At 41.4% G+C, this 24,560-nt stretch overlaps 1 protein-coding gene across 10 annotated transcripts in view; it reads right to left on the reverse strand.

The window, feature by feature from the left end:
- Positions 1 to 2,214: 2,214 nt before the first annotated feature.
- The window catches only part of DDR2 (discoidin domain receptor tyrosine kinase 2), a 175,378-nt gene continuing 153,032 nt past the window's right edge, over positions 2,215 to 24,560 (reverse strand). For all 10 annotated transcript variants that reach the window (XM_017345723.2, XM_017345728.3, XM_070077433.1 and 7 more), the window contains 7 exons: positions 23,126 to 23,336; positions 21,089 to 21,312; positions 19,754 to 19,881; positions 16,468 to 16,659; positions 15,947 to 16,181; positions 12,123 to 12,272; positions 2,215 to 8,427 (listed from right to left, as the gene is read on the reverse strand). In XM_017345723.2, coding sequence (XP_017201212.1) covers positions 8,293 to 8,427; positions 12,123 to 12,272; positions 15,947 to 16,181; positions 16,468 to 16,659; positions 19,754 to 19,881; positions 21,089 to 21,312; positions 23,126 to 23,336 — 1,275 coding nt within the window. In that variant the 3' untranslated portion in view covers positions 2,215 to 8,292. The remainder of the gene's footprint in view (positions 8,428 to 12,122; positions 12,273 to 15,946; positions 16,182 to 16,467; positions 16,660 to 19,753; positions 19,882 to 21,088; positions 21,313 to 23,125; positions 23,337 to 24,560) is intronic.

A 24,560-nucleotide genomic window follows, 5' to 3' on the forward strand; every position in this document is an offset into this window, starting at 1 on the left:
ACCAATAAAATATAGATTGAACAAACAAATCTATTTGAATATTAAATTCCTAAATAAAAATTTTTTATAGTTGGTGTGAAAATCACTTTCTACCCTCATCTCACTGTTCTAAAGAAACCACAAGTTAACAATATTTTCTGAACATCCTGGGGTATAGTTAACCTCAATACTGAGAGTCTAGCACAAAAGGCTCCTTTTAAAACATGCTGGAGCTGGGAGGTGACATGTAAAAGAGAGAATTCTGTAGTCAATTACATAGGAAACTAATTATTGCCGAGGAGGTGGGGCTAGACCCCAGATGTTCAGCATCCCCACGGTCATGGGATGATAACCAGCATAGAACAGGCTATGGATTAAATGAAGGCCAGAAGACTTCAGAGTGAGATCAGCGATCTCACTCCACCATGACTTCCATCCAAGCCTAGTGAGACCACTCTGACCTGTTCCTTTACTCAGCTAAAGCTGCTGCTTTCAGGATGCTTATGATGGGCTGAGGTGCCAGAGGGACCAGGAGAATAGAACTCTGCTAGATGTCAATTAATTTTGTATTTTAAAAATATTTTATCATATGTAGGATGCAGCTTTGTAACCACATAATAAACTGTTATTGCCAAATAAGTGCATAAGTATGGTTTTTATCGTCCCAGGCTGTGTATCTTAGGTGTTGTGTGTGAACTCATTCCGTTTTCCTGAAAACCAGCACAGTGAGGTACATAGTGGTCCCATGACTGGGATGGAGCAAACATAACAACTTCTACTATTTATTGGTTCATGTAGTAAATTTGCCTCTGCCCTAAGCCTTGAAACAGATTTCCTTTTATGGTACCTGAAACAGTCCTTAGGTAGAGGATGGGTAAGTGCATCTAAGCTCCCACAACAGAGCCCTGTTCTCAGTCCATATGAAACTCGCCAGCAGTAACTTGTCTCTAGTTTGCAGAGGCAGAAGAATGCTGCTGGAAGTGCCATGTGGCTTCCCTTGTATGAACTCTTCATCCCAGCCCTCTTCCCTTCAAATCGTTATACATCCAACCTGACCCAAAACAGCTTTGGGAGCAGGATTTTGCCCAGTTCATTAGACGATAAGAGGCTGTGTGTTGGGAGTCAGTGCTGTTTAGGATTCAAGGCCCAGAAGATAGAATAGTGTACATTTCTTCTTCAACTAAGAAATGAATATACAATTATAAACGGAGATAAATCAGTTTGCTAGTCTCTGAATAAAATACAGAGTCCTTTAACTTGTTATTTCACACTTGATCTTAGCCAAAAGGCCAATTTTAACGTGTTATTTCAAATTCAAGAGTAGATATAATCTCTGTGCCCAGTGACTTATATATTCAAATATATGCATAGCATGTTTATACCATAAACATATCAACTTTTAAATCTTGGCCTGGTGTTACAAGTGGTGTGGTGTCACTTTAACTATCTCTGCTCTCCTGTTTGTGTTTTCCTCCTTTGTTTCTCCTCCCACTCCCACTCCCACTCCCACTCCCACTCCCACCACACAGCTACTAGAACGCCTAGCCTTTAGTCCTGCAGACTAGACACGCTGAGGAGTCAAGGTGTGCCGCTTCTCAGCCTTTTGACTAGGATCAAGCGTGGGAGTCAGGGTGTGCTTTCATGAGTCCTCTGGCTAGTCTCTGAAAATTTATATCCATTCCTTTACCCACTATGATCCTTGCTGGAAAAAAGCATGCTCAGAAAAGTAAAAATATAAACTTCCTCTTCAGGGGACAAATCAGAAACATGTTGTTCCAGATGGTTTTCTCCTGATCTCTGTTGTGAAGTGTGAGTCTGTATTCTGGTTGTTCCTAGTCTTTGTTGAGACATGTTTAGAGACAGATCGTATTTTGATTGAGAAGGGATTTCTGTGTGTCAAACAAGACAAATCTGGAACAATAACAATAAACATTCAGAGTTTGGCCTGCACTGGGTTCTCCAGAACTGGACTAATTGTGAGGACACAAAATCCCAATCTCTAGTGTGTTTGGATTTGTTCAAAACCAAGATGCTTTTCTCCCAGTGTGAAGTCAACTAATGTATTCAACTAATGTTTTCAAGGCCTGTTTAAATACCCCTCTGTCAGCCCCAAAAGACAGCTGTCCACCCCACCTACACCCCAGCTCGGCCCTGTGCCCCATGGCTTCTCCAGAAATAACGTAGGGAGGAGGGTAACAACAGTCAGAACTGAAGCAATTCACGCAGGAAGAGGGCTCCATCAGTAGCACGACTCTTTAATCATTGTTATTTACAATTTATCATTCTGACAGACTTACAGAGAATAAATAAAGAAAAGAAAATATACAGTTGGAATCACATTTCTTTTTCTATTACAGAGGAATTTTTCGTATTCTATTTTGGAATACAATGATTGTTTTAAGCAGGAATTAAATCCGTTTGTTATTCACCCCTCAACAAGACACATCATCCCCCAACGCCTGCAGAGCAAAGCCCGATGCTTCTTGCTCATGACGGAGTGCACCGCTTTGCTGCTGAAACTCGGTCCTCAGAGAAGTCACCAGACAGCAGGGTAGAAGAACAGAATATCAGGATAGTAAAAGAACATAACACGGATACACTAGATTACAGATTCTTGGTGTGTTTGTAGGAATTCTCCCAATTTGCAGTTATTTCCAAGCCTCTTTTCAAGAAAAACAGTTTTTCACTGACAATGATGACCGTATCTCATAGTGCTTTCCCTCGGCTCTCTTTGCAACTTCTTCCTGACAGGTGATCATGACTGTGGGTAAGCGCAGGCTGGCTAAGGCCTCAGCTCTTTCTCCAGCAGAGATGCACGAAGTTGTCGACAAGGTGTCTGCAGGGGAAACTAGATGGCTTGTTTCAGGTGCACTGAGTCTGCGGCCGTCTGGTCTCTGCTTTGATGCCTTGTCCAGAACTGCCTCTCATTGCTGTCTAAGTACTTCAAAGAATATGGCATTTCCATAGATCAATTTCACCATCAGAAAGCATACCCACTGGAGGCTGGCCTTCACCAGGTACAAATCTGGGCACTTTCCCGTCTTTCCTCTTATTTGAAAATAAACCCTCTATGTCACAGCAAAGAAATTCTCCCTAAACTCAGCCTAGTAATGTTCCATGACAACTTTTTATTTCTATATTTTATTCATTCTAAAAATGACATGCAGTAAATATTTATTGAGTGCTCACTATGTGCTAGGAACTTTATGAGACACACACTGTTACAATCTTGTGATCCTTAAATATTAAGCTTAATAATGTTATCATAAAACACAATGCTGTAATTCACAAAACCAGAGTTTCAGCTTTCCCCCAGGTTGTGTTTTCATTCAGTTTCATCCTATGTGGTTGTTATTCTATTTAAGAATAGATATTTGGGCAAAGGAAACTTCTCGGAAAACAATGTTTTATCACACATTAAGAGTCCATACTGTTGTATTATATTCCTTCCATAAGCTCTGCTTGGTTCCAGTGATTGCCACCTAACTCCTGACCAAAATACTGATTTATCCTACAGTTCTCTGCTTGTCCCCACTGCAATCCCAATCACTTGTTGGAACTTCAAGAACCATCTAAGGTCTATACTTAGTTCTCTAGACAACAAGCCATGAACAGGTCTTACCATTTTTTGTGTAGCCTAATCCTTCTACATGATCCCTGGACCTTTTCAGATGTCAAAGAGCCAAACTAATCAAAAAATTTAGAAACAGTGTAGGCAATATACTGCTCATTAAGAAAGAAACAGATTAATTTCTTATATTCTCTTGAATCTTGTAGAATTGCAGATACTGTCTCTCAGCTGCATCCAACCAAGACCAGGTTACTAATCAGTAAGGGTTGAAAGTATCTAGCACCTAAATGAGTGCATGTTGGGCAAAGCTAGTGGGATCCCCATAAAGTCTGTAGTTCAGTTAACAGTATTATGCCATGGTCAATTTTCTGATTTTGAAAATCGACTAGGTATAGTATTGTTAGTGAGGAAATTTGGATCTAGGGTAAGGCTGCTCTGTACTATTTTTGCAACTTCTTGTGAGTCTTAAATTATTTCAAAATAGCTAAATGTTTAAAAAGGTTTGGCAACCAAACAATTACTCACCCCTTCTGTTACAAAGCCGTGAAGCTAATGGTATCTGAGAATGCATGCAGAAATCAAATCACCACTAACCTCTGCAGTCTCTTTCTCAATTCAGCATTTCAAAACATTTAACAAGGAAAAAGCATTCATCCATTTCTATAAAAATGTCACATTTCAATTCAGAGGGATTTCCCAGGATCTACATCTTCCAGAAGCAATAGGGACCTACCATGTGCATCCTTGCTGGAAATAAAAGTCTAAAATGGTAAATTCCAGGTCTAGAACTCAACTGAGGATCAAAGACTTAATAGCCAGATACTCATACTGTACATTTATTTTCTTTCTTTTTTTTCCTTTTTATTATTTTTGGGCAAAACAGATGCTATTCTGTTTTAGTATATTTCCTGATAACATCTTCATCTCCTTCCCTCCTTCCGACACTCCCCTTCTGTTCTCCTTTACTTAAAACACATGGTCTACCCCACATCATGGCTTTCTTGTGGGAAGCCTGGATGAGACTAGGAAAACACATGTTTCCAACATGGCACCTACTTCTTTGTGTGCAAATTGTACACAAGATTTCACCTTGTCTAACTTATCTCTTCTGTTCCCATGTTTGCCTGTAGCTGTTCTGGGCATAGCAGAGAAAGGCATGAGTGAACATGGATTTCACTCACAGAGGAAAGCGAAAGGAACACAGAGATTTATGAAATCCCATCCATTCTCCCTTTCCCCTTTCTAGGTTTTCATTTCCCAAGCAGCACTTGGAAAGCCAAGGCCAGTTCAGGCAATGATTTGGATTCTTCTCAGCAGCACTGGAACTTGTCTAGAACCACAGGTGTTCACACTGCCACCCTTGCCCACTTCCTCTGAGATGAAAGGTCATTCCCTGATGGCTGCTTATGTGTTTTTATATCCACAAAGGACATCTCCTTTCTCAAAACTCCAAAAGAACCTCCTTCCTTTTCATACGTTGCACTTGACTTTTCATTTTTAATAAATCTTTATCATCCCTTTACGCAGAATTTCTTCTTTCTCCATCCATATCTTCTATCCCTCTATTCTCTCTCTCATGTCTCCCTGCAGAAGGACTTGTTTTCTGCTCTGACTGGATTCCCAACCGCTCCAGCCACCTTTGTTTCTTATTCGCTTAACCTGACTCTTCCCTGTGTCTTTCCTGAGAACTCCCCACTGCCTCTCTGTATTCTCCTTTCTAGCCCTCACCTTCCTCCCTGTTCAGTCCCATGCACATTCACATATCCATTGTTCACCCCACTTACATACAATCCACCCTGTTACACAGCCTTATACATTCAAAAGGATCTTCCTGCTATTTTAAAACCACATTTTCTCTTCGGGTGCTTCTTTCTACTCCAGATCTTTTTAGATCATGTATGTGTGTGAACCACACAGCAAGATTTGGACATGGCTATCAGCGTTTAACCAGATAATTATAATAATTTTAGATGTGGCAGGTCAAAAACATAGTCTGGCCATAAAACAGTTCACCTATCCCATGGAGAAGATACCTTACTGCAAAACTGCCCCACAGTTTCTCATCATTTTTCCTATCTCCTTTTCCAAATATATCCTAGTTTCATTCCTCTCGCTCAGATTTGCACTGCTTTTTAATTCTATAGACTAAGACTTCACTGTATCCCTTCGATTTGTGCTGCTAAGACCTGTGAGTATGGCCAGGCTAGAGGTCATGCCTGTGTTGCTAATACAAAGGATTCAGTTACAGCGGGAAGTCTTCCTTATCCAACACACGGATTTCTGTATGTGAGATTGCATATTTGGCAGCCACCTGAAACATGGAAATCCTGATAATTTCACTTTAGACGTGATTTTTACAGAATCATGGAATATGGTGAATTGGGATAATAAGGTAATAAGAAAAGGGAAACTGTATTATTTTCTCATGCTGCATAAAAAGCCATGGCACTGTCTGGGCATAGTCCTGCCAGATGCATGTGGATCTGGGGAATTGGCTGTACATCCTGATTTCATGTCTCTGCTTCTAATGAAGTTAACACTTATTTTGAAATCAGAGTGTGCAGGTCCCAAGGCACAAGAGGACATGTCTGGCCTTGCAAGACAGCAAACAAGATAATGTATATTGGAAACACCTGGTAAGCTTTAAGGCGCTATACAGATAACAGGTGTTACTATGGCTACTATTACAGTGACTTCTCACAGGTGGTAACTAAATTCCGGAATCTGCAGCAGTTATTGATCCAAACACTGCAAACACTGGACCTAACAGAACTGGAAGAGACTTCAAGACAATCTATTCCCATTCCCTCACTTTAAAGATAAGGAAGCAAAATTTGGAGAGACAATGATTTGTCCAAGTTTACACATTTGGCTTGGGGGAGAAAGATCAAAGCTCCCAAATCAATGCTCTCCAGACTCAATACAATCATCTCTCCAAAGTTTAGTGCTGGGAGAGAATAAGAGCCAAGTCATGGGATAACCATGGGGACAGGGCACTGGCTATGGTCAGAAGATGACCTCAAAAATGGCTTTGGGGGGCTTGGGATTGAGGCTTATGGAATGGCCTGGAGCAATGTTGAAGGCTGAACAGGGGAAACACCCAAGTGGAGAAACTTTGTGGAAGGTGGGGTGGTGAGGGCAACAGGAGACCCACAGGGTCAAGAACATGTCCTCTCAGCGTGGGAAGCTGCTTCTGTCATCTTTTCTTGTTTCCTCTCAATGGAGTGTCGGGTTTCCTTTCCACCTTCGCTGCTTTCCAGTGAACCTAAGAATTTCTGAAATGTGACAGCTCAGAATCCACTCTGAGGGGACTCCCATTTAACAGGGTATTAGCCTCCATGAATTCTGAGACTACAGCCAAATGCCTTCTTTTTTGCTGGTCTCACCATTCTTGGAGGCAGAAGCGTGTATGCTAAGCAGTGGCAGGGGATGCTCACTCTGTATCTCTCTAGAAGGGCATGAAATATCATCTCATACAACCCTCTGCCTTGTGTTTTAAAACTTCCACTTTTCATTCATATTCTGTAACCTGTATTTGAACAGAATCTTCAATGACTGAGGACTTCCCTTGCATTCATCCTTATATGTCCCAACTCTAGCTGTGTTTCCCCTAATAAGTGGTGGAAAGCAGGCTCCCTGTAACTTCCCCTCATTGGTTCTAACTCAACTTCTTGGAGATACCCTGTTATACATGGCCTCTAGAAACTTATGCCTGAGTAACTCAGCCCCCAGTCCATGGTCCTATTGAGTCCTCATTAACTGGAATAGCTAAAAGATTTGGTCAAGATGAACCAAAGGGGTTAGCATACAGAAATCAAAACACAGTGTTTGCTAACTTAAAAATCAGGTTCTCACTTGAAACACACATGCACACACATATGGAAATGTCCGACCAGCCAAAGAGAACTCTGCAAAAATCACAAATAAATAATGAAAAGCCCACCTGTTAACTGTCTTCCTTAAACTATCTTTTCTGTGTCCGTTATCTACTCAAGAATCCTTCCATGAGTGAGTCCTCTTTGTTTTTCTATTGCTGTAAATGACAATTTCCTTCACAAGGCCTTGCAACGTACCATCTCTCCCATCCACATCCCATCATTTCCTGTACAGACTTCAACCATGACCCTTGTCCATAAATGAACAAAACATTCATTCCAAGAAACTGAGTTTTCAACAATGGTTATCCACATTGACGGGAGAGGGAAATACAAAGAATGATAGATCATGCATCTGTAATGAGTTGCTATGCACCATGTTCTCAGATTTTCCACACCTATAAAGTGTTTTCCCAAGGCCTACTCCCACGTTTCCCAAGATATTACTATTCTTCAAGTTTTTCTTTCTGAAGATATTTTAGAAGGCTGCATAGAAAAAATATTGTAGAATTTGCACATTAATAAACACAAGCATATTTCACCTTTATAAATTATCTGAAATTTCTAGCCTTTGTTATCCAACACTTTGGTAATATCAAGTAAGATTTCTTTACTTTATTTTATATGCCCTAGGCTTTTTTTTCATTTTTAGTTCTTTAATGTAAAAAAAGTATATATATATATATATATATATATATATGAGTAAAGGGAGGGAGTGGGGGAGATGAGGGACAGAGAGAGAACAAAGCAAACCAGCCTCTGTCCCTCAGGTCCACTAAATGTCCGGATGAAGTGGCTTAGCGTGGGTGAGTGGTAGGTCTTGTGGGAAGACCTGGGCCTTCGGAATGTTGCCAGGCACAGACAGCTTCACTCGTCTCCTTGCTGGAGGAGCAGAAGGTGGATTTCTTGGAACGAGGGACGCTGCTTGGTATCTCGTCTCCAGCAGCTGAGCATCAGCTTATACACAGAGTCAGGGCAAATGGCTGGTTGAGGGAGGTAAGTCTTTGGAAACAAAAATAAACAGAAGGGAGAGAGAGAGGGAGAATATTAAGAGAGAAAAGGAAGAGTTGTTGCATCATGGTTTGATTTGCTCCTTCCCCACTGTCTTGAACTGGAAAACTGAACTAGGTGTGGCATGTGTTCATCCTACTCACCTGAGTGGTAAATCCTATCCTGCACCCCTTGTCTTCTCTAATTCTCTGAAGAAGAATTTCCTAATGTGCCTTTCTGTGGCCCCAGCTTTCATGCAAAAGATGAAACTGAACCAAAAGGAGGACAAATCTTTCATTTTTGGCCCACCCACGTTGACATTTATCATGGCAGATACAGAAAATATATCAGTGGCCTCAGCGCCCCAAATGGAATAAAATCTTAGCCAGATGCAGAAACTGGAGCACAAGATGCATTCATGCAGCTGCTGACCACAATATTCTCTGTGCTCCTCCTCTCCTATACTGGTCCATCCAAAAAAAACTGGATTTTCAGTTTACCACATTAACATCTGTACATTTACTCCATCTGTAGCCCTGTCCTGAATTCTAGCCTTTGGCTCTACTCCCAAATCACCAGTTACTGCTTCTATAGAAATATGCTATTCTGTTGACTCTCAGATCATCTGCTACTGTCTGTAATCCATTGCTGTCATCTCCTTACCAACATTTTTGGGCAGCCTCACCTATCAACACATTCCTGAACCATATCTAACTTGTCCACGCTCTTTGAACCTTCCACTGCCTTTGGCCCAATTAAACATCTAGAGCTAACTAATCAATAACCACTTCCCCTGCCCTAATTTCTCCCACACCAACACCAGCCGATGTCATATATCCTAAGAGCTGGGTTTATTCCCTCTGACCTCTCCAATATCTGTGACTTTTATTGGAATACATGATTAAATCTGACAAGCCTTAACTTCGTATCTTTTGAAGGACTAAAACTATAAATTTCCAAAATCTTAAAAGGAAATATCAATATTCATAAGAGTACAGGATAATAGACACTCTCATATTTTAAGGCAAAACTTAAGGGGCCGGCACTGTGGTATAGCAGGTAAAGCCACCGTCTGCGGTGCCAACATCCCGTATGGGCTCCAGTTCGAGTCCTGGCTGCTTGACTTCTGATCCAGCTCTCTGCTATGGCCTGGAAAAGCAATGGAAAATGGCCCAAGTCCTTGGGTCCCTGCACCCATGTGGGAGACCCAGAAGAAGCTCCTGGCTCCCAGTTTCGGATCTGCACAGCTCTGACCTTTGTGGCCATCTGGGGTGTGAACCAGTGGATGGAAGACCTCTCTTTCTCTCTCTTGGCCACTGCCTTTCTGTAACTCTGCCTTTCAAACTTTAAAAAAAAATTTGTTAAGTCCTTCCTGAAGTGTTCACTAGATAATTGAAAAAAATGCTTCTCAAGCTAAAAGATGTTCATAAAGTAGAAATAATAAATAATTTATTAGGGTTGGCATTTCAAAATATTATAAACTTGGTCAATATTTAAAGTTATATTTCATAATATCTCATATTACATTTGTTTAATGTTATTAAAGGTAGCAAAATATTAAACATTAAACAAAACTTTTAAAATTATATTACTTTCAGTTATTTAATTCCATTTAGATCATAAACTTTCAAGAAATATGCTATCTTGGAATTCATCGCATCTCATGAGTTAAATTGAAAGCAAAAATTTCATACATTTTTAAATTACTGAAATAATTGCTATACACTTCTGAGAACTTTCAATTGAAAAAAATTATTTAAGATTTGCAAGTCCTATGAATCCTGAATATAAATTCCTTTAAAATTCATGGGACTAGAATTTTTCTCCTGCATTATACCCATCATGTTCAACAAGTTAGCCACGCCATTTGAAAATGAGTCACAGAACACATGTGTAGTTGAGGGACTACAGAAACTTCTGAAAAAATTGAGAATTTTTTTCCTAATTCTCATATCAACCATATCCCTAATTCTCATACCAAACTTTCAAAATTGGAATATTGAAATTTAAGAATAAATTTCATAATAATTAAATATCATGACATAATAAATGAAGTGTTTATAAATTATGTTTAATACATTTATACATTAAATTTAGTAAGTTTTTATAAAAACATATTCTTATGCTTATAAGTGAGAAATTTTCTTAGTATTTAACGGTAACATTTGGCTTTGGTCATTCTTGGGTCAAATATTTGACTTTATCACTGCACCACTTGGTGTTGGTCAAAATATATACTTGGTGCACCATGAGTGTCTAGTGAAGATTACTAATGGTGAATCTTTAAACTGATTATTTTAAAAGAAATAAGAAAAATAAAATAATTGTTAAAATTAAAACTGCTATCAAATGATCAAACAGTGTTTCTGACATAACATTGAAATAATTAACATAACTTTTTAGTGCTTAGCCAAAAAAGACATAATATCAAGAATACTTTTAAGGCAAGGTGGACAGTGGACAAGAAGCGGGGTGGGAAGGGAAAGACCTTCCTTTTGTCCAATGTTCAAAGATCCAATTGTACATGTTAAAAACAACAACAACAACAAAAAATCCCTGTAGGATTTTAGTCACTGAAGACTCAAGGGCTTAGAATGTTCCCACCACTTTACTTATAATTCTGGGATACACTCAAATTAAGACCATGATTATGATAAAGAAGATTACACTTCCTAATTGAGCTCACCGCCTTCAATTGGTCATGTATCTTCTAATAGGTCACTGTGTTGGCTGGGATGCTTTAGTCTGGGAGGAAAAAAGCAAATGTTTTCCCCCAGTTATGCACACAGGAGTATGTCTGCCCTTGACCATAGGAAGAAGGCAATTGCCTTATAACCCATATAGATCCTTTTGATAACTCCTTGCTACCAAAATAGAACATCAAGAATAAATTCAATTGCAGGATCCTTCTCTCATTTGCAACATGCACCGTGTATTAACCTGATCTCTTGCTTGCCTGGATCTGTTGAAGCAAAAGTCTTCCCCTGAGTGCTATCATTTTCCTGTTGGAGTTGCTGCGATTCAAGGCTATGCTGCAGCCAGGTCACTTTTGGGTGCTGTAGGACACTGGTTACTACCAAGCTTTAAATCCTGGCTATTGTAGGAACATTCAAAACTGAGTCACCCAAACAAAGCTTGGAGTAGTTGGCTATGAACTGGGATTCCTTGTGAGCTGCAGAAGACAGAATTCCCTGAATCCTAAGAGGCCTCATTGACTGGTCCTGGAAAGAGCAGCAAGTCCAGGACACGCATGACGGTTTCTGGGCATCGAAGTCTGCAAACACTGCCGGGCGGTCTAAACCGGCAGCAATTCTCACACTAGCGTATATTTTTAACAGCACTAATAAGCTCCCTTTCCGCTTCTATGATTACATTTTTTCAACCAGGAAAACAAACCATGCAGTGTAGATCAAGAAATAAATCACAGCTACCAGGTAGGATTTTATTTGCTGCTACATTTGAGTAGGGGAGAAGCATGATATAACCCCTCGTGCCCTGCAGCAATGAGTTGACATGTGGATAAAGCGGCAGAGTGTACCGATGCCTAAGGAGGGCCTGGGCCTTGCATACCACCTGGACAGTTCACAGCAGATGGTTATGATCCAGATAGCCTCTCTTCCTGCTCCAGCATTGCTAACTCAGGACTTTCCTTCCTCCCTCCCTCCAGAGTACCCTGGCTACGTCCATGCATCCCCGGCAGTTCTTACCTGCCTCCCTTGGTCTCGGAAGAACTCTCCAGTATTCTCAATAACCTGTTCATCTGACAGTTGGGAATAGGGCTGCTCCTGGCAAAAGGTGAAAGTTTCCCACAGAGTCACCCCAAAGGCCCACACATCACTTGCTGTGGTGAATTTGCCCTATTCAAATTAAGGAAAAGAGGGAAAAATCAGATTAACATATGCACAAGAAAAGGTTACATTTCCATAATCTGGGGTTAACCTCCTTCTCTATCCAAGGACAAGGAAAATTGAAACAGCCAAGATAAGTATGGAGGATCCAGAGTGACAATAGAAAGTTGTCAAAGAAACAGGCCCTGGGGCCAGTGCTGTGGCACAGCAGGTAAAGCCATCGCCTATAGTGCCGGCATCCCACATGGGTGCCAGTTTCAGTCTCGGCTGCTCCTCTTCCGATTCAGCTCTCTGCTATGGCCTGGGGAAGCAGTAGAAGATGACCCAAGTGTTTGGGCCCCTGTACCTGTGTGGGAGACCCAGAAAAAATTCCAGGCTCCTGGCATTGGATCGGCTCGGCTCCGGCTGTTGCAGCCATTTGGGGAGTGAACCAGAGGTTAGAAGACCTCTCTCTCTCTCCCTGGCTCTGCCTCTCTGTAACTCTTCCTTTCAAATAAATAAATAAATAAATTTTTAATAAGAAAAGAAAGGGGCCGGCGCCGTGGCTTAATAGGCTAATCCTCCGCCTGCGGCGCCGGCACACCGGGTTCTAGTCCCGGTCGGGGCACCGGATTCTGTCCCGGTTGCCCCTCTTCCAGGCCAGCTCTCTGCTGTGGCCCGGGAGTGCAGTGGAGGATGGCCCAAGTGCTCGGGCCCTGCACCCACATGGGAGACCAGGAGAAGCACCTGGCTCCTGGCTTCGGATCAGCGCGGTGCGCCAGCCACAGTGGCCATTGAAGGGTGAACCAACGGCAAAGGAAGACCTTTCTCTCTGTCTCTCTCTCTCACACTGTCCACTCTGCCTGTGGAAAGGAAGGAAAAGGAAAAGGAAAAGCTTCATTCTCTCATCCTCGTGACGTCAGTTTATGAGCATACTTCAAACAGTTAGGGCAAAATGGAATTAAAATATAAGGTTCTGGGGCTGGCATTGTGGTGTAGCAGGTAAAGCCACTGTTTGTGGTGCCAGTGTGCCAGCATCCCATATGGGTGCCCATTCGAGACCTTACTGCTCCACTTCCAATCCAGCTCCTTGCTAACAGCCTGGGAAAGCAGTGGAAAATGGCCCAGTACCTGGGCCCTTGAACCTACATGGGAAACCCAGAAGAAGCTCCTGGATCCTGATTTCAGTCTGGCCCAGCCCTGGCTGTTGTGGCCATCTGCAGAGTAAAGCAATGGATGGAAGATCTTTTTCTCTTTCTCTCTCTCTCTGTAACTCTGCCTTTCAAATAAATAAAAATATATTATTTATATATATGATTCTTTTCATGCAAAAACATTGAAATCCTTGCACAATTTTGTAATTAGTATACCTTTTTATAAACTTTTGGAAGAGCTCTAATAAATTATCTTTTAATTTCATTTTTCTCAAATTTTTGAAATCCCCTTGTATTTTGCTTCCCTTATAAATGACCCATAAGCTGTACCCATAAGCAAGTTAGAAAGTCAGACTTTAGGCTCTAGGATAGCCCTAGAAAAATGCCCATGGGAAAGGCGAAATTAGAATGGGAAGTCAACTGTTTTTCCATTAGAAGAATCTGAATTAAGTGCCGGGAAGAAGTCTTCTGGTGAACTTCATACCCTTACTTTCCAGTTCAATGGGAGTCAGTCTTTTTTTTTTTTTTTTTTTTTTTTTTTTTTTTTTTTTTTTTTTACAGGCAGAGTGGACAGTGAGAGAGAGAGAAAGGTCTTCCTTTTTTTGCCGTTGGTTCACCCTCCAATGGCCGCCGCACCGCACTGATCCGAAGGCAGGAACCAGGTACTTCTCCTGGTCTCCCATGGGGTGCAGGGCCCAAGCACTTGGGCCATCCTCCACTGCACTCCCTGGCCACAGCAGAGAGCTGGCCTGGAAGAGGGGCAACCAGGACTAGAACCCAGTGTGCCAGCGCCACAAGGCAGAGGATTAGCCAAGTGAGCCGCGGCGCCAGCTGGTAGTCAGTCTTGAAAATAGTCTTTAACAAGTGACAACAGTGAGACTCAGATGTAGTTGGCATGCATTAATGTTTTTTTTATTTGAGAGGCAGAGAGACAGAGAGACACAGAAACCTCCTATCTGCTGGTCACTACACAAATGTATATAACAGCCCAGGCTGAAGTCAGGAGATGAGAATTCAATCCAGGCTCAATACTTGAGCCATCACCTGCTTCCTCCCAGGGTATGTATTAGCAGGAAGCTAGAATCATGCTTGCATTAAATTGTAGGATAAGTTTATAACATCGGGACATTATGCAGCTGTTAAAAATAATGCTTAAGGGGGGGAAGCCATTGTAATTCATTAACTGTACTTTGGAAATTTATATTTACCAAATAAAAAATAAATTAAAAAATGTTTCAAAGAATTTTTAATGGCATTGGAAATATCAATGATAAAATGTTAAGTAAAAAACAAAGAGGACTGCATGGCATAGAATCATCCCAGTTATGCAATGCAAAGTAAATACATATGTATTCATGGAAAAAATACATACATTGAAAAATTCCTCAAAGTAATTATACCAAGACATTGACAATCATCATTTTGGTGAGGGGAATGGATAGCTATGTATTTTCTCATTTCAGAATTAATTCAAGGATCTTCTAAGAATATGAATAGGAGATAAGCAGATAAACTAAAAGTGAACAACACTAAATTAATCATGGGATTTTTCTCTGCAATATTACAGAAAACAAAAGACAAAGTTAAGTAAATGTATAACTTTGTAGAATGTAAAATTTTGTAGTCTAATAATTCTATAAATCAGGCAAGCAATTGTCAAATTAACAGTAAAATGTCTCAGATATGCATGGTGAGAAAATACACCTCCAAGAAAGACCTTAGGAAAAAATTGTTTATTCACGATGCAGAATACTACTAATTGAATAAAACTTATAAAGCAATGAATGATGAACTTAAAATAAAATGTCAATTGTAAAAATCATTAAAGTAAAAATATGGAGGCCCCTATTGTGGCACAGCTGGTTAAACCATCCCCTGTGACACCAACATCCCATATGAGTGCCAATTTGAGTCCTTGCTGCTCTATTTTCTATACAAATCCTTACTTAAAAAGAAGCAGAATATGGCTACCCATGTGGGAGACCCAGATGAAACTCCTGGATCCTGGCTTTGACCTGGCCCAGCCCTGGCTATTGTGGCCATTTGAAGAGTGAACCTGCAGATGGAAAATCCCTCTCCGTCTGCCTCTCCCTCTCCTTCTATAACTCTGCCTTTCAAATAAATAAATAAATCTTCCTTTAAAAATTAAGGTAAAAATACAGAGATCTGTCTAAATAATTAATGGGGAGCATGGTTACAAAATTAATATAGAACAAAAAAATACATTGTTTGGATACAATTTCTCCAAACGATAAAGGCTATTACACCCTGAATTAATTAAAACAAATCATTAGGTGAGAAGGGAGAAAAAGGAGATACTGAGTCTTCTACCATACCTTCTAACTTTTTTCTCTGAATTTTCTATAATGAGAGTATTACTTTTTCAGCAGAAACAGGCAACTGTTAAACAATAATAAAATTTGGTGTACAGAGAAAACCATCTCAAATCAAAGAAACAGTCAAAGTCTACTGAGTCTTCCTCCTGCTGTCTCAGGTTTATCCCCACCTGTCATGTGTCCTACATCTCAGCTGCTCGGGTAGGGAACTCACCAGCAAGATGCTCTCCCAAGACATCCAGCGGATGGGAAGCACTGCTCGGCCCTGGATCCGGTAGTAGTCCCCACTGTACAGGTTTCTGCTCATGCCAAAATCAGCTATCTTGATGGTGTAGTTCTTCCCTACTAAGCAGTTTCGCGTGGCCAGATCTCGGTGGACAAAGTTAAGAGAGGAAAGATACTTCATGCCGGAGGCAATCTGGGTAGCCATAAACTTCAGGTTGGTGTAACTGAGGAAATACACAAGAGAGAAAGTAGCCGATGGAAAGAGAAGCCATGCCAGGTATACACTCTAAAGTTGACATTGACAAATCAGGGTTTCCGTCTCAACATCCCATCTCAACATCCAATCTCTATTCTTAACAAATCCCTTGCAGTTGTTCCATTATCCCTACACAGTGACCTGTCTCACTCTCCCAAAACCATGGTGAACTTGAAGGCTGACTGCTCCCCATTTTCAGATCCCAGCTTCCTGTCATGGCCCCAGGAGAGAAATAGAAGACCTTGTTCATTTACCTGACAGTGGGGACGTTGCCAGCGCAAGAACTGGGGGGCTCATGACGGGAAAGGAATTGATTGAGATCTCCATTCTCCATGTACTCGGTGATCATGCACAGAGGGTCGTCAGTGATACACACGGCTAAGAGCCTAATGATGTTTGGGTCCTTGAGGCGGGACATGATCTTTATTTCCTTAAGAAAATCATTCCTTTGGAGGACACAGACATAGACAAACCCATAGGTTGACAGAGTCAGACTCAAGTGGAGGGAAGAACATACAGCCATGTCTATTCCTAACCATCACACCAAGTCTTGTTTCTCCCTGAACAACCTTCTAGAAGACAGAAATTGGCACCTGGAATTATTACTATTCCTCATGGAATGTGATAGACACTATATAGATTGCACAATAATGTTCTTGAGAACAAGATCCACGCCCTAGGATCTAAGAAAATGCCTGCCACATAGAAAATGATTAATATTGGGGCCAGTGCTGTGGTGTAGCAGGCAAAGCTGACACCTGCGGTGCTGGCATTACATATGGGTGCCAGTTCGAGTCCTGGCTGCTGTATTTCCGATCCAGCTCCCTCCTAATACATCTTGGAGGGCAGTGGAGGATTACCCCTGCATCCACATGGGAGACTTAGAAGAAGCTCCTTGGCTCCTGGCTTTGGATTGGTCCAGCTCCCACTGTTGCAGCCACCTGGGGAGTCAACCTGCGAATGAAAGACCTCTCTTTCTCTCTGTTTCTCTCTCACTCTCTCTCTCTCTCTCTCTCTCTCTCTGCCTCTTCTCTGCCTCTCTTAACTCTGCCTTTCAAATAAATAAATAATTCTTAAAAAAAATCAAATCAGGGGGCCGGCGCTGTGGCACAGTAGGTTAACACCCTGGCCTGAAGCGCCAGCATCCCATATGGGCGCCAGTTTTAGTCCCAGCTGCTCCTTTTCGGATCCAGCTCTCTGCTATGACCTGGGAAAGCAGTAGAAGGTGACCCAAGTCCTTGGGCCCCTGCACCCACATGAGAGACCTGGAAGAAGCTCCTGGCTCCTGGTTCCAGATCGGTGCAGCTCTGGCTGTTGTGGCCATCTAGGGAGTGAACCAGTGGATGGAAGACCTTTCTCTCTGCCTCTGCCTCTCTGTCACTCTGCCTTTCAAATAAATAAGTAAAATCTAAAAAATGAAAAAATGAAATGATTAATATTTGCAGAGTCAAACATATATTGGTTAAAAACTACTCTGCAAAATGATAGTTTTCACCAAAAATCCTGGCTGAGCACACTAAGGTATTTACCTTTTTGAAAAGCCATCAAAGGCCGGCGCCACGGCTCACTAGGCTAATCCTCTGCCTTGCGGCGCCGGCACACCAGGTTCTAGTCCCGGTTGGGGCACCGGATTCTGTCCCGGTTGGCCCTCTTCCAGGCCAGCTCTCTGCTGTGGCCAGGGAGTGCAGTGGAGGATGGCCCAAGTGCTTGGGCCCTGCACCCCATGGGAGACCAGGAGAAACACCTGGCTCCTGCCATCGGATCAGAGCGGTGCGCCGGCCGCTGCGGCCATTGGAGGGTGAACCAACGGCAAAGGAAGACCTTTCTCTCTCTCTCTCTCTCTCTCACTGTCCACTCTGCCTGTCAAAAAAAAAAAAAAGCCATCATTCTATTAATAAATTCAAGAAACTTTTATAAACTGAAGGACTGCCTTCTTGCCTTCTTGTTTATCTGAGAATTTTTCACTTTACTTCACTGGCTTTCTTGATACATTATGCACCAACAATCATTTGCAACACACAGTTAGCAGCCTGGTCCAAACAGAGATGTTTAAAGCCTATTACAGTAATGGGGGCCATTTCCAAAGAGGTGCTTACTTGGTCAAAACCAGCTTCTTTGAGTACATGGTGACAGCTAGCCTCGAGCCACAGCACAGTAACATTTGAATTAGTGGAACCAACAGACGACAGTCCAAGACTATTGCAGTAGATCTGTAATCAGTCTCCCATGAGATCTCTAGAAATTCTAGGTCAGAAGTATATTACACCAGTATAAAATCCTTGGAGTCAATATCACCCTGTTACAACTCATCCCTTCTTTCATTCTCCCTTCATTCCCAAATCATGGATTTCTGTGGCTTGGAAGGGCTTGAGTCTAGGCCTTCTGCCGTTGCTAAACATGAGTGGGAACAGGTAGAGACATAATAAACCTCACCAGAAAAACAAAATGGCTGAAGGCTTTGTCTTATTCTGTGCTTTTTTTTTCCTTGTCATTTTCTCCAATTCTGTGCTAAGACTGATGTGAGGAAAACTCCATCTCTCTAGGGCACCTGAGAATCTCTCTTTTTATTCATAGTGATATCCTTAAGATTAAAATTCTCCATTAAAATTCTAAAATCTCTAAAATCTCGAGTTGTATTCCCTTTCCTTTCTCTCTTCTCCATTCTATAACCTGTCAATTACATGACTGTTAATGAAATCTACAATATTCTTGTTGTATATGCTAATTTGGGGAACAGAAGTAATAAATATTATCATGCTACGAATATCACTGAGACTAATCAAGACAACACAAAAGGGAATATACAAATGCTATCCAGATGTGAAGATTTACCTAGGACACATACAACCAGCTTTCAATCAGCATGCCTTGCTGGGTGAGGATTAACTCACCATTACTGTAATGGAAAGGGTGTCAGACAACGGAGTATGGCTGGAAGCTGCAATTTATGTAGTAAAGGATCTGAGAGTTTGTTAGCCAGTTTCAAAAACTGCTAAGGGACAGTGGATCCTTTTGCTTTGAGGTCCATAGAAACTTTTCCAAGTAGAGGTAGCTTCTCATTTTAGGAGTTGCTGGACATAGAAGAAAAGGAGCATAAAAGAGAAAAAAAAAGGATAAGAGTTAAGTAGAGATGTGAAAAAAGAATGGAGTAGCGTTAGTAGGAAAGATGTGTGTGATAGTGAAAAGTTTGCTGAGAGGAGAGTTAATGACACTAAGGAGGATGCGAGTAAAGATGAGGAAGTCCACATCTAGACTGCTGCGTACATTGGGTAGTATCGAGATCAGGGCAAGGAAGGTGATAGAGGGCTAGGAAGTAAATATGTGGCAAATCCAATGGGAAAATATACACTTGTGCTTGAGATAGATGGAGAAAAAGATGAGCACTGCTGACTCCATCAGAAAAGTAAAGCCTAACATGGGAAACATGAGGTAGACCTTCTCATCTCAAAAGAAAAAAAAAAATGATCAGAAGTTTCTAGGAGTGTTCCTGATGCTAAAGATGAAATGCATAAAAGAAAGTTCAAAATGCATACCACAGACCTGGCATTCTTGTTGGCATCTGCTCGGAGCATTTTCACGGCCACCAGGACAGGCTGGTTGGTGCTGACATCAAGGGCAAAATCTTTGTCTTTGAATTTTTCCATTCCCTCCACTTCACAGAGGTGAACCTAGACAAAAGTCATCTATCATCATCATTTCTCCTGAAGAGGTCTCAGTACTCTTGCTGAGCATTCCCTGGAGATAACCTAACTTTTACAACTCAGGCAAAATAATCAAAAGACAGAGAACAAGATATGTGTATAGACCATATCTTTTTGTTTAAATCATTGGTATAATTCAAAAACATTGGTAAAGTACCCAGCTATTATGATATGTTACTGATATATGAAAGAAATACACATTGTATGGAACACTGAATAAGTGGATGACTCAATCTATAACAGTTTTTATACTACAGCATAGTTCACTATAAAATGTCATTCACCATAAATACTTGAACTTTGATTCAAGAAAATGTAGCTACTGGTCATACAAACCAGAATGGGTATGGAGTTTAGCATTATAAGTAACTCCTGTGTGTTAGCACAGTATAGGAGCATGAGTTTTCAACTCAGGGAGCAGAAAGAATACATAGACCACTACAACCAGATGTCACAAACCATTCTACCTCCTCCAACACCAGACCTACCACAGGGGTTAACATGCAGCCCACACTGCACAATGACACATTCTTGTGAAACCAACTAGAATATTTGGAGTTTACTTCTATTATATAATTGGAGTTCTACTTACTATTGAAGAACTCCTATCACAACTTGAAACATTGCTTGAGATCTTTGAAGGTTCATGTGACTAACACAAGTGTGAAAAGCTTGCTACATCTCGCTATCACTCCGAGGACAACTGAGAAGAGTGCTCCTCCTTATCTTGGTGATTCAATCTTCAGTGGTTGATTCGGGATCAAAGGCAGGGGTGAGGTTGTTTTTGACCATTTTATGTGTAATTCTCATTAAAAGGGAAAAAACAAAGTGGTTTTCAAGCAGCAGGGTGTTCCTGGACTGTCAGTAAAAGATGATCGCATCTGGTGGGCCCCACCCTCTGTACTCAATTTTAGAATTTTTGTGAAAATATTGAATGTTTCTTGAGATATCTGACGTCAAATATTCCATCTAGAAGTCCCCAAAACTCCATAGCTATTTGACAAGGATGAGGCTGGCCCGACACTGGTCATCTAGAGGACAATGCACAATTCAGGAAAAGACAAGTGGAGATGTTCAGTTGTGAATCTACTTCTAGAAGGAACACTGTTCTATTGACCATTTTTATCCAATCACTTCCTGCCCTTGGGAGGCCCTACTCAGAGAATCCACTTACCTCCCCAAACTGGCCTTCTCCCAGCTTCTCCTTGAAAGTTAGGAGTTTCCTGGGGAACTCCTCCACAGCCACATCTTTTCCTGACAGCAGGTCCATGGTAACGGCAGGCACGGAGTAGGTGTTGCCTCCGGTCACTCCCTGGAGGTTCACTATGTCAGCCTCTGCGTAGTGGGGCACACCCTCGGGTCCACTGGGTTGCACTGGCTTCACAACACTGCTGCAGCCTGGAAAGACAAGCACAAGTCTCAGTCACACCTTTGGATATCTCTTCAAGAAAGAAACTCTATGGGCAGGGAGAAGCTAGAACAGAGTCCTGCAACAGCCTAAACTACCCCCACGATATTCTTTCTTGGCAGATGGGTTTGCTTCCTCTACAGGTGCTTTCTGTGGCCCTGGAATGCAGGTCACCATTTTCTCTCTCACTCTTCTCCTTATTGTACATACTCACTAACAACTTCTTAGGCTTATCTTGTAGAATTGTGTAGTAAAGCTATAGGAAGCCTCATGCTATATTAGAGTAGGAATATTACAAGTTGAAGGTTTAATACAATGATTCCTTAATTTTCAAAAACTGTCTTTAATTTACAAACTGATTTTAGTAATTAAAAAATTTCAGATTTAATTCATATGATCTAGTTTAAGAAGCATTCTAACTTTAAAGAGAGTTAAAATATAAGGTTGGGAAACTTTTTAAAGATTTATTTATTTGAAAGGTAGAGTCACACACACACAGAGTGCAAGGGAAAGAGAGAGAGAGAGAGAGAGAGAGAGAGAGATCTTTCATCTGCTGGTTCACTCCCCAAATGATAGCAACATCTGGGGCTGGGACAGAGTAAAGCCAGGATCCATGAATTCCATCCAGGTTTCCCACTTGGGTGGCAGGGACTCAAATAATTGATCTATCACCTGCTGCTTCCCAGAATGCACATTAGCAGGGAACTTGGATCAGAAGTAGAGTAGCCAGGACTTGAACCCACACTCCCTATGGGATGTGGGCATCGCAAGCAGCAGCTTCACCTGCTGTATCACAGCTCTTGCCCCATTGTAGGGGACGTCTTCATCTTCAGAAAATAAGTGCATTACTTAGATGCAGACTAAGAAATAAATAAGTTTATATCCTTTGGTCTTGCTTCGTCTGTGACACTACTGAGTTCAATGAGCTCTTTCAATATTTTCTATCCATTAAGTGATTATTTTCTTTCTTGGAAAAGACCCATTTAGGCTCATTCCTGGAAAAGCCTGTGCTCTCATATTTAGTCCTGTCTGCTTCAACGTCCAGCTCTTCCTGAGCTCCTGCCTGCCAAACACTGCATGTTTTCTTTGACTGACTTGGGTCACTCTCAGGTTGAGGACCTTATGGAAATGTGCCTCTGAGCACAGAGATGACCCAGAACTCCTTCTGATGTCATTCTGCAGCACTTTTTAAAAGATCATCAAGATTTAACTCACCAGGCACTGTTTGACCTGTTCTACTATTTTACCTCAAGGCTTTCATTGAGAAAGGGCAAGGACTATTTACTCTCATTGTATTTGTATTATTCTAGTAAATGTTCACCCAAGAGAAATCAACAAAATTTTGATCAACAAAACCACTGATCTAGATGTCTATCAAACTTGGAATTCTAAGGTGTCTTTAGCTTCATTTATCTTTTTTTCTCCAAGTCAAATTCTAGTCTGAATTTACTCCTAATGAAGTTTGGTGTTGGGTGATTCTCTGAGATTTCTAACTGTCCTTGTATATCAAGGAGGATGTTACACCATTTGAACAGTTTAGATTCTTCTGAAATTAACAAATTACTGACACCTTTTATGTTTTTTTCCTGTTCTGACATGAGACCCTCCAAAAATATGCTTAGTAGGCAAGGAGGGGTGTTCAAATTAGGCTAGACACAAAAGCACACCAAATCTAGGAAGGGATGTAGACTTCATAGGAGGTTAGCATAGACAAACAATAGCTGGGAGCAAGAGTGTTATACACACGTAATGCTGTTTGTCAAGGCTTCTCCCTCCATCTCCTCTCCAATCTTTCATCCTCACCTGACTCCTCCTCCCCTGGAGCAAATTCTGGGAGCTTCCGTATCAACCGGGAAGGCTCCTGGTAGTCAGGGCGAAGGGGAAAGATGCGATCGTACGTTGAGTTGGACTCCTGCTCACTTGGTGACGAGGAGCGGTTGTTGTTGAACATGCTGGACTCGCTGGGGAGGGAAAGGCTGACTGTCATTTCGTCATCCAGCATCCTCCGTGAAGCCTGGAAGAGAAGGGCACGTTGGTCCCAAGGAGATCATCGCTTCTTCTCCTTCTTATACCCAGCTCTTGCACACAGATGAAATGACCCTCACTACTGTTTTTCCCAGAATCCCAGAAAGTGGCAGCAATGCTGTCTGGTTCCACAAATGCTTGTGTTGCAGAAACTAAAATAATCCTTCAGTTCTTCAAGACAGAATTTGACCTCCTAACTTTAGGACTGCCAACATTCATGAGATTTCATTCAGACTTTTATGAGGATAATTTACATAATACTCCAAGGAGCTATCAGTATCTAAACATCTTCTCAATCTTTTTAGAGTTTTCCATGTTCTGTTAAATGACAGGTTTTGCTGGCCCACCCAGTAACTGCTTTGATTTTGTGAGGATATAAACTAAAATGATCATTAACTCAATAAATGCACTGTAACATAAGGAGTCAGTAGTTCACCCAATCACTCTTCCTCTGTATGTTAGGATAATACTTCCCTGATATTGCACTTTTATTTAAAAAAAAAAAAGGTCTACAAAATGGGACAGGAAAGCCCTCCCTAGGTATCAGGGATATCAAGGTGAGCTACACGTAATACTAGAAGAAAAAGAACCAAACAACTAATTGTCATGGCATAGCATCTCATGTGGCCTGCCTGCTCCATCACAAGGAAAATACCAGCATCTGAATGTACGTATGACCCTTTGGATTTAAGCACATAAAACATGCCACTCCATTATACACATTTTGGGTGTTCAATGACAAAACTCAGATTTCTGCTCTATTCAATAGACTGGGATGCTTTTTGTTGCAGTAGTATCTCCTGGACTGAACATGGAACCCAGTGCATAGTAGGCAGTCAGTAACAGTGGATTAAATCTCTCAAAGAAATGCTAAAGACATATCAAGAGTATCCAATGAATAATGTGACAGTCTAAAGTTGTCATAGGTAATGCTCTTTTTTTAAAAAAAAAAAAAGACTTGTTTATTTATTGAAAGAGTTACAGAGACAGGGAGAAAAAGAGAGAGAGAGAGAGAGAGAGAATCTTCTTTCTCCTGGTTCACTTTACAGATGGCCACGATGCTTAAAACTAGACCAGTCCACAGCCAGAAGCAAGGAGCTTCTTCTAGGTCTCCCACATGGGTGGCAGGGGCCCAAGTACTTGAGCCATCTTTCACTGCTTTTCCCAGGCCATTAACTGGGAGCTGGATTGGAAGTGGAGCAGCTGGACACAA

Source organism: Oryctolagus cuniculus, chromosome 7, assembly GCF_964237555.1.
Source record: "Oryctolagus cuniculus chromosome 7, mOryCun1.1, whole genome shotgun sequence".
Classification (NCBI taxonomy): Eukaryota; Metazoa; Chordata; class Mammalia; order Lagomorpha; family Leporidae; genus Oryctolagus; species Oryctolagus cuniculus.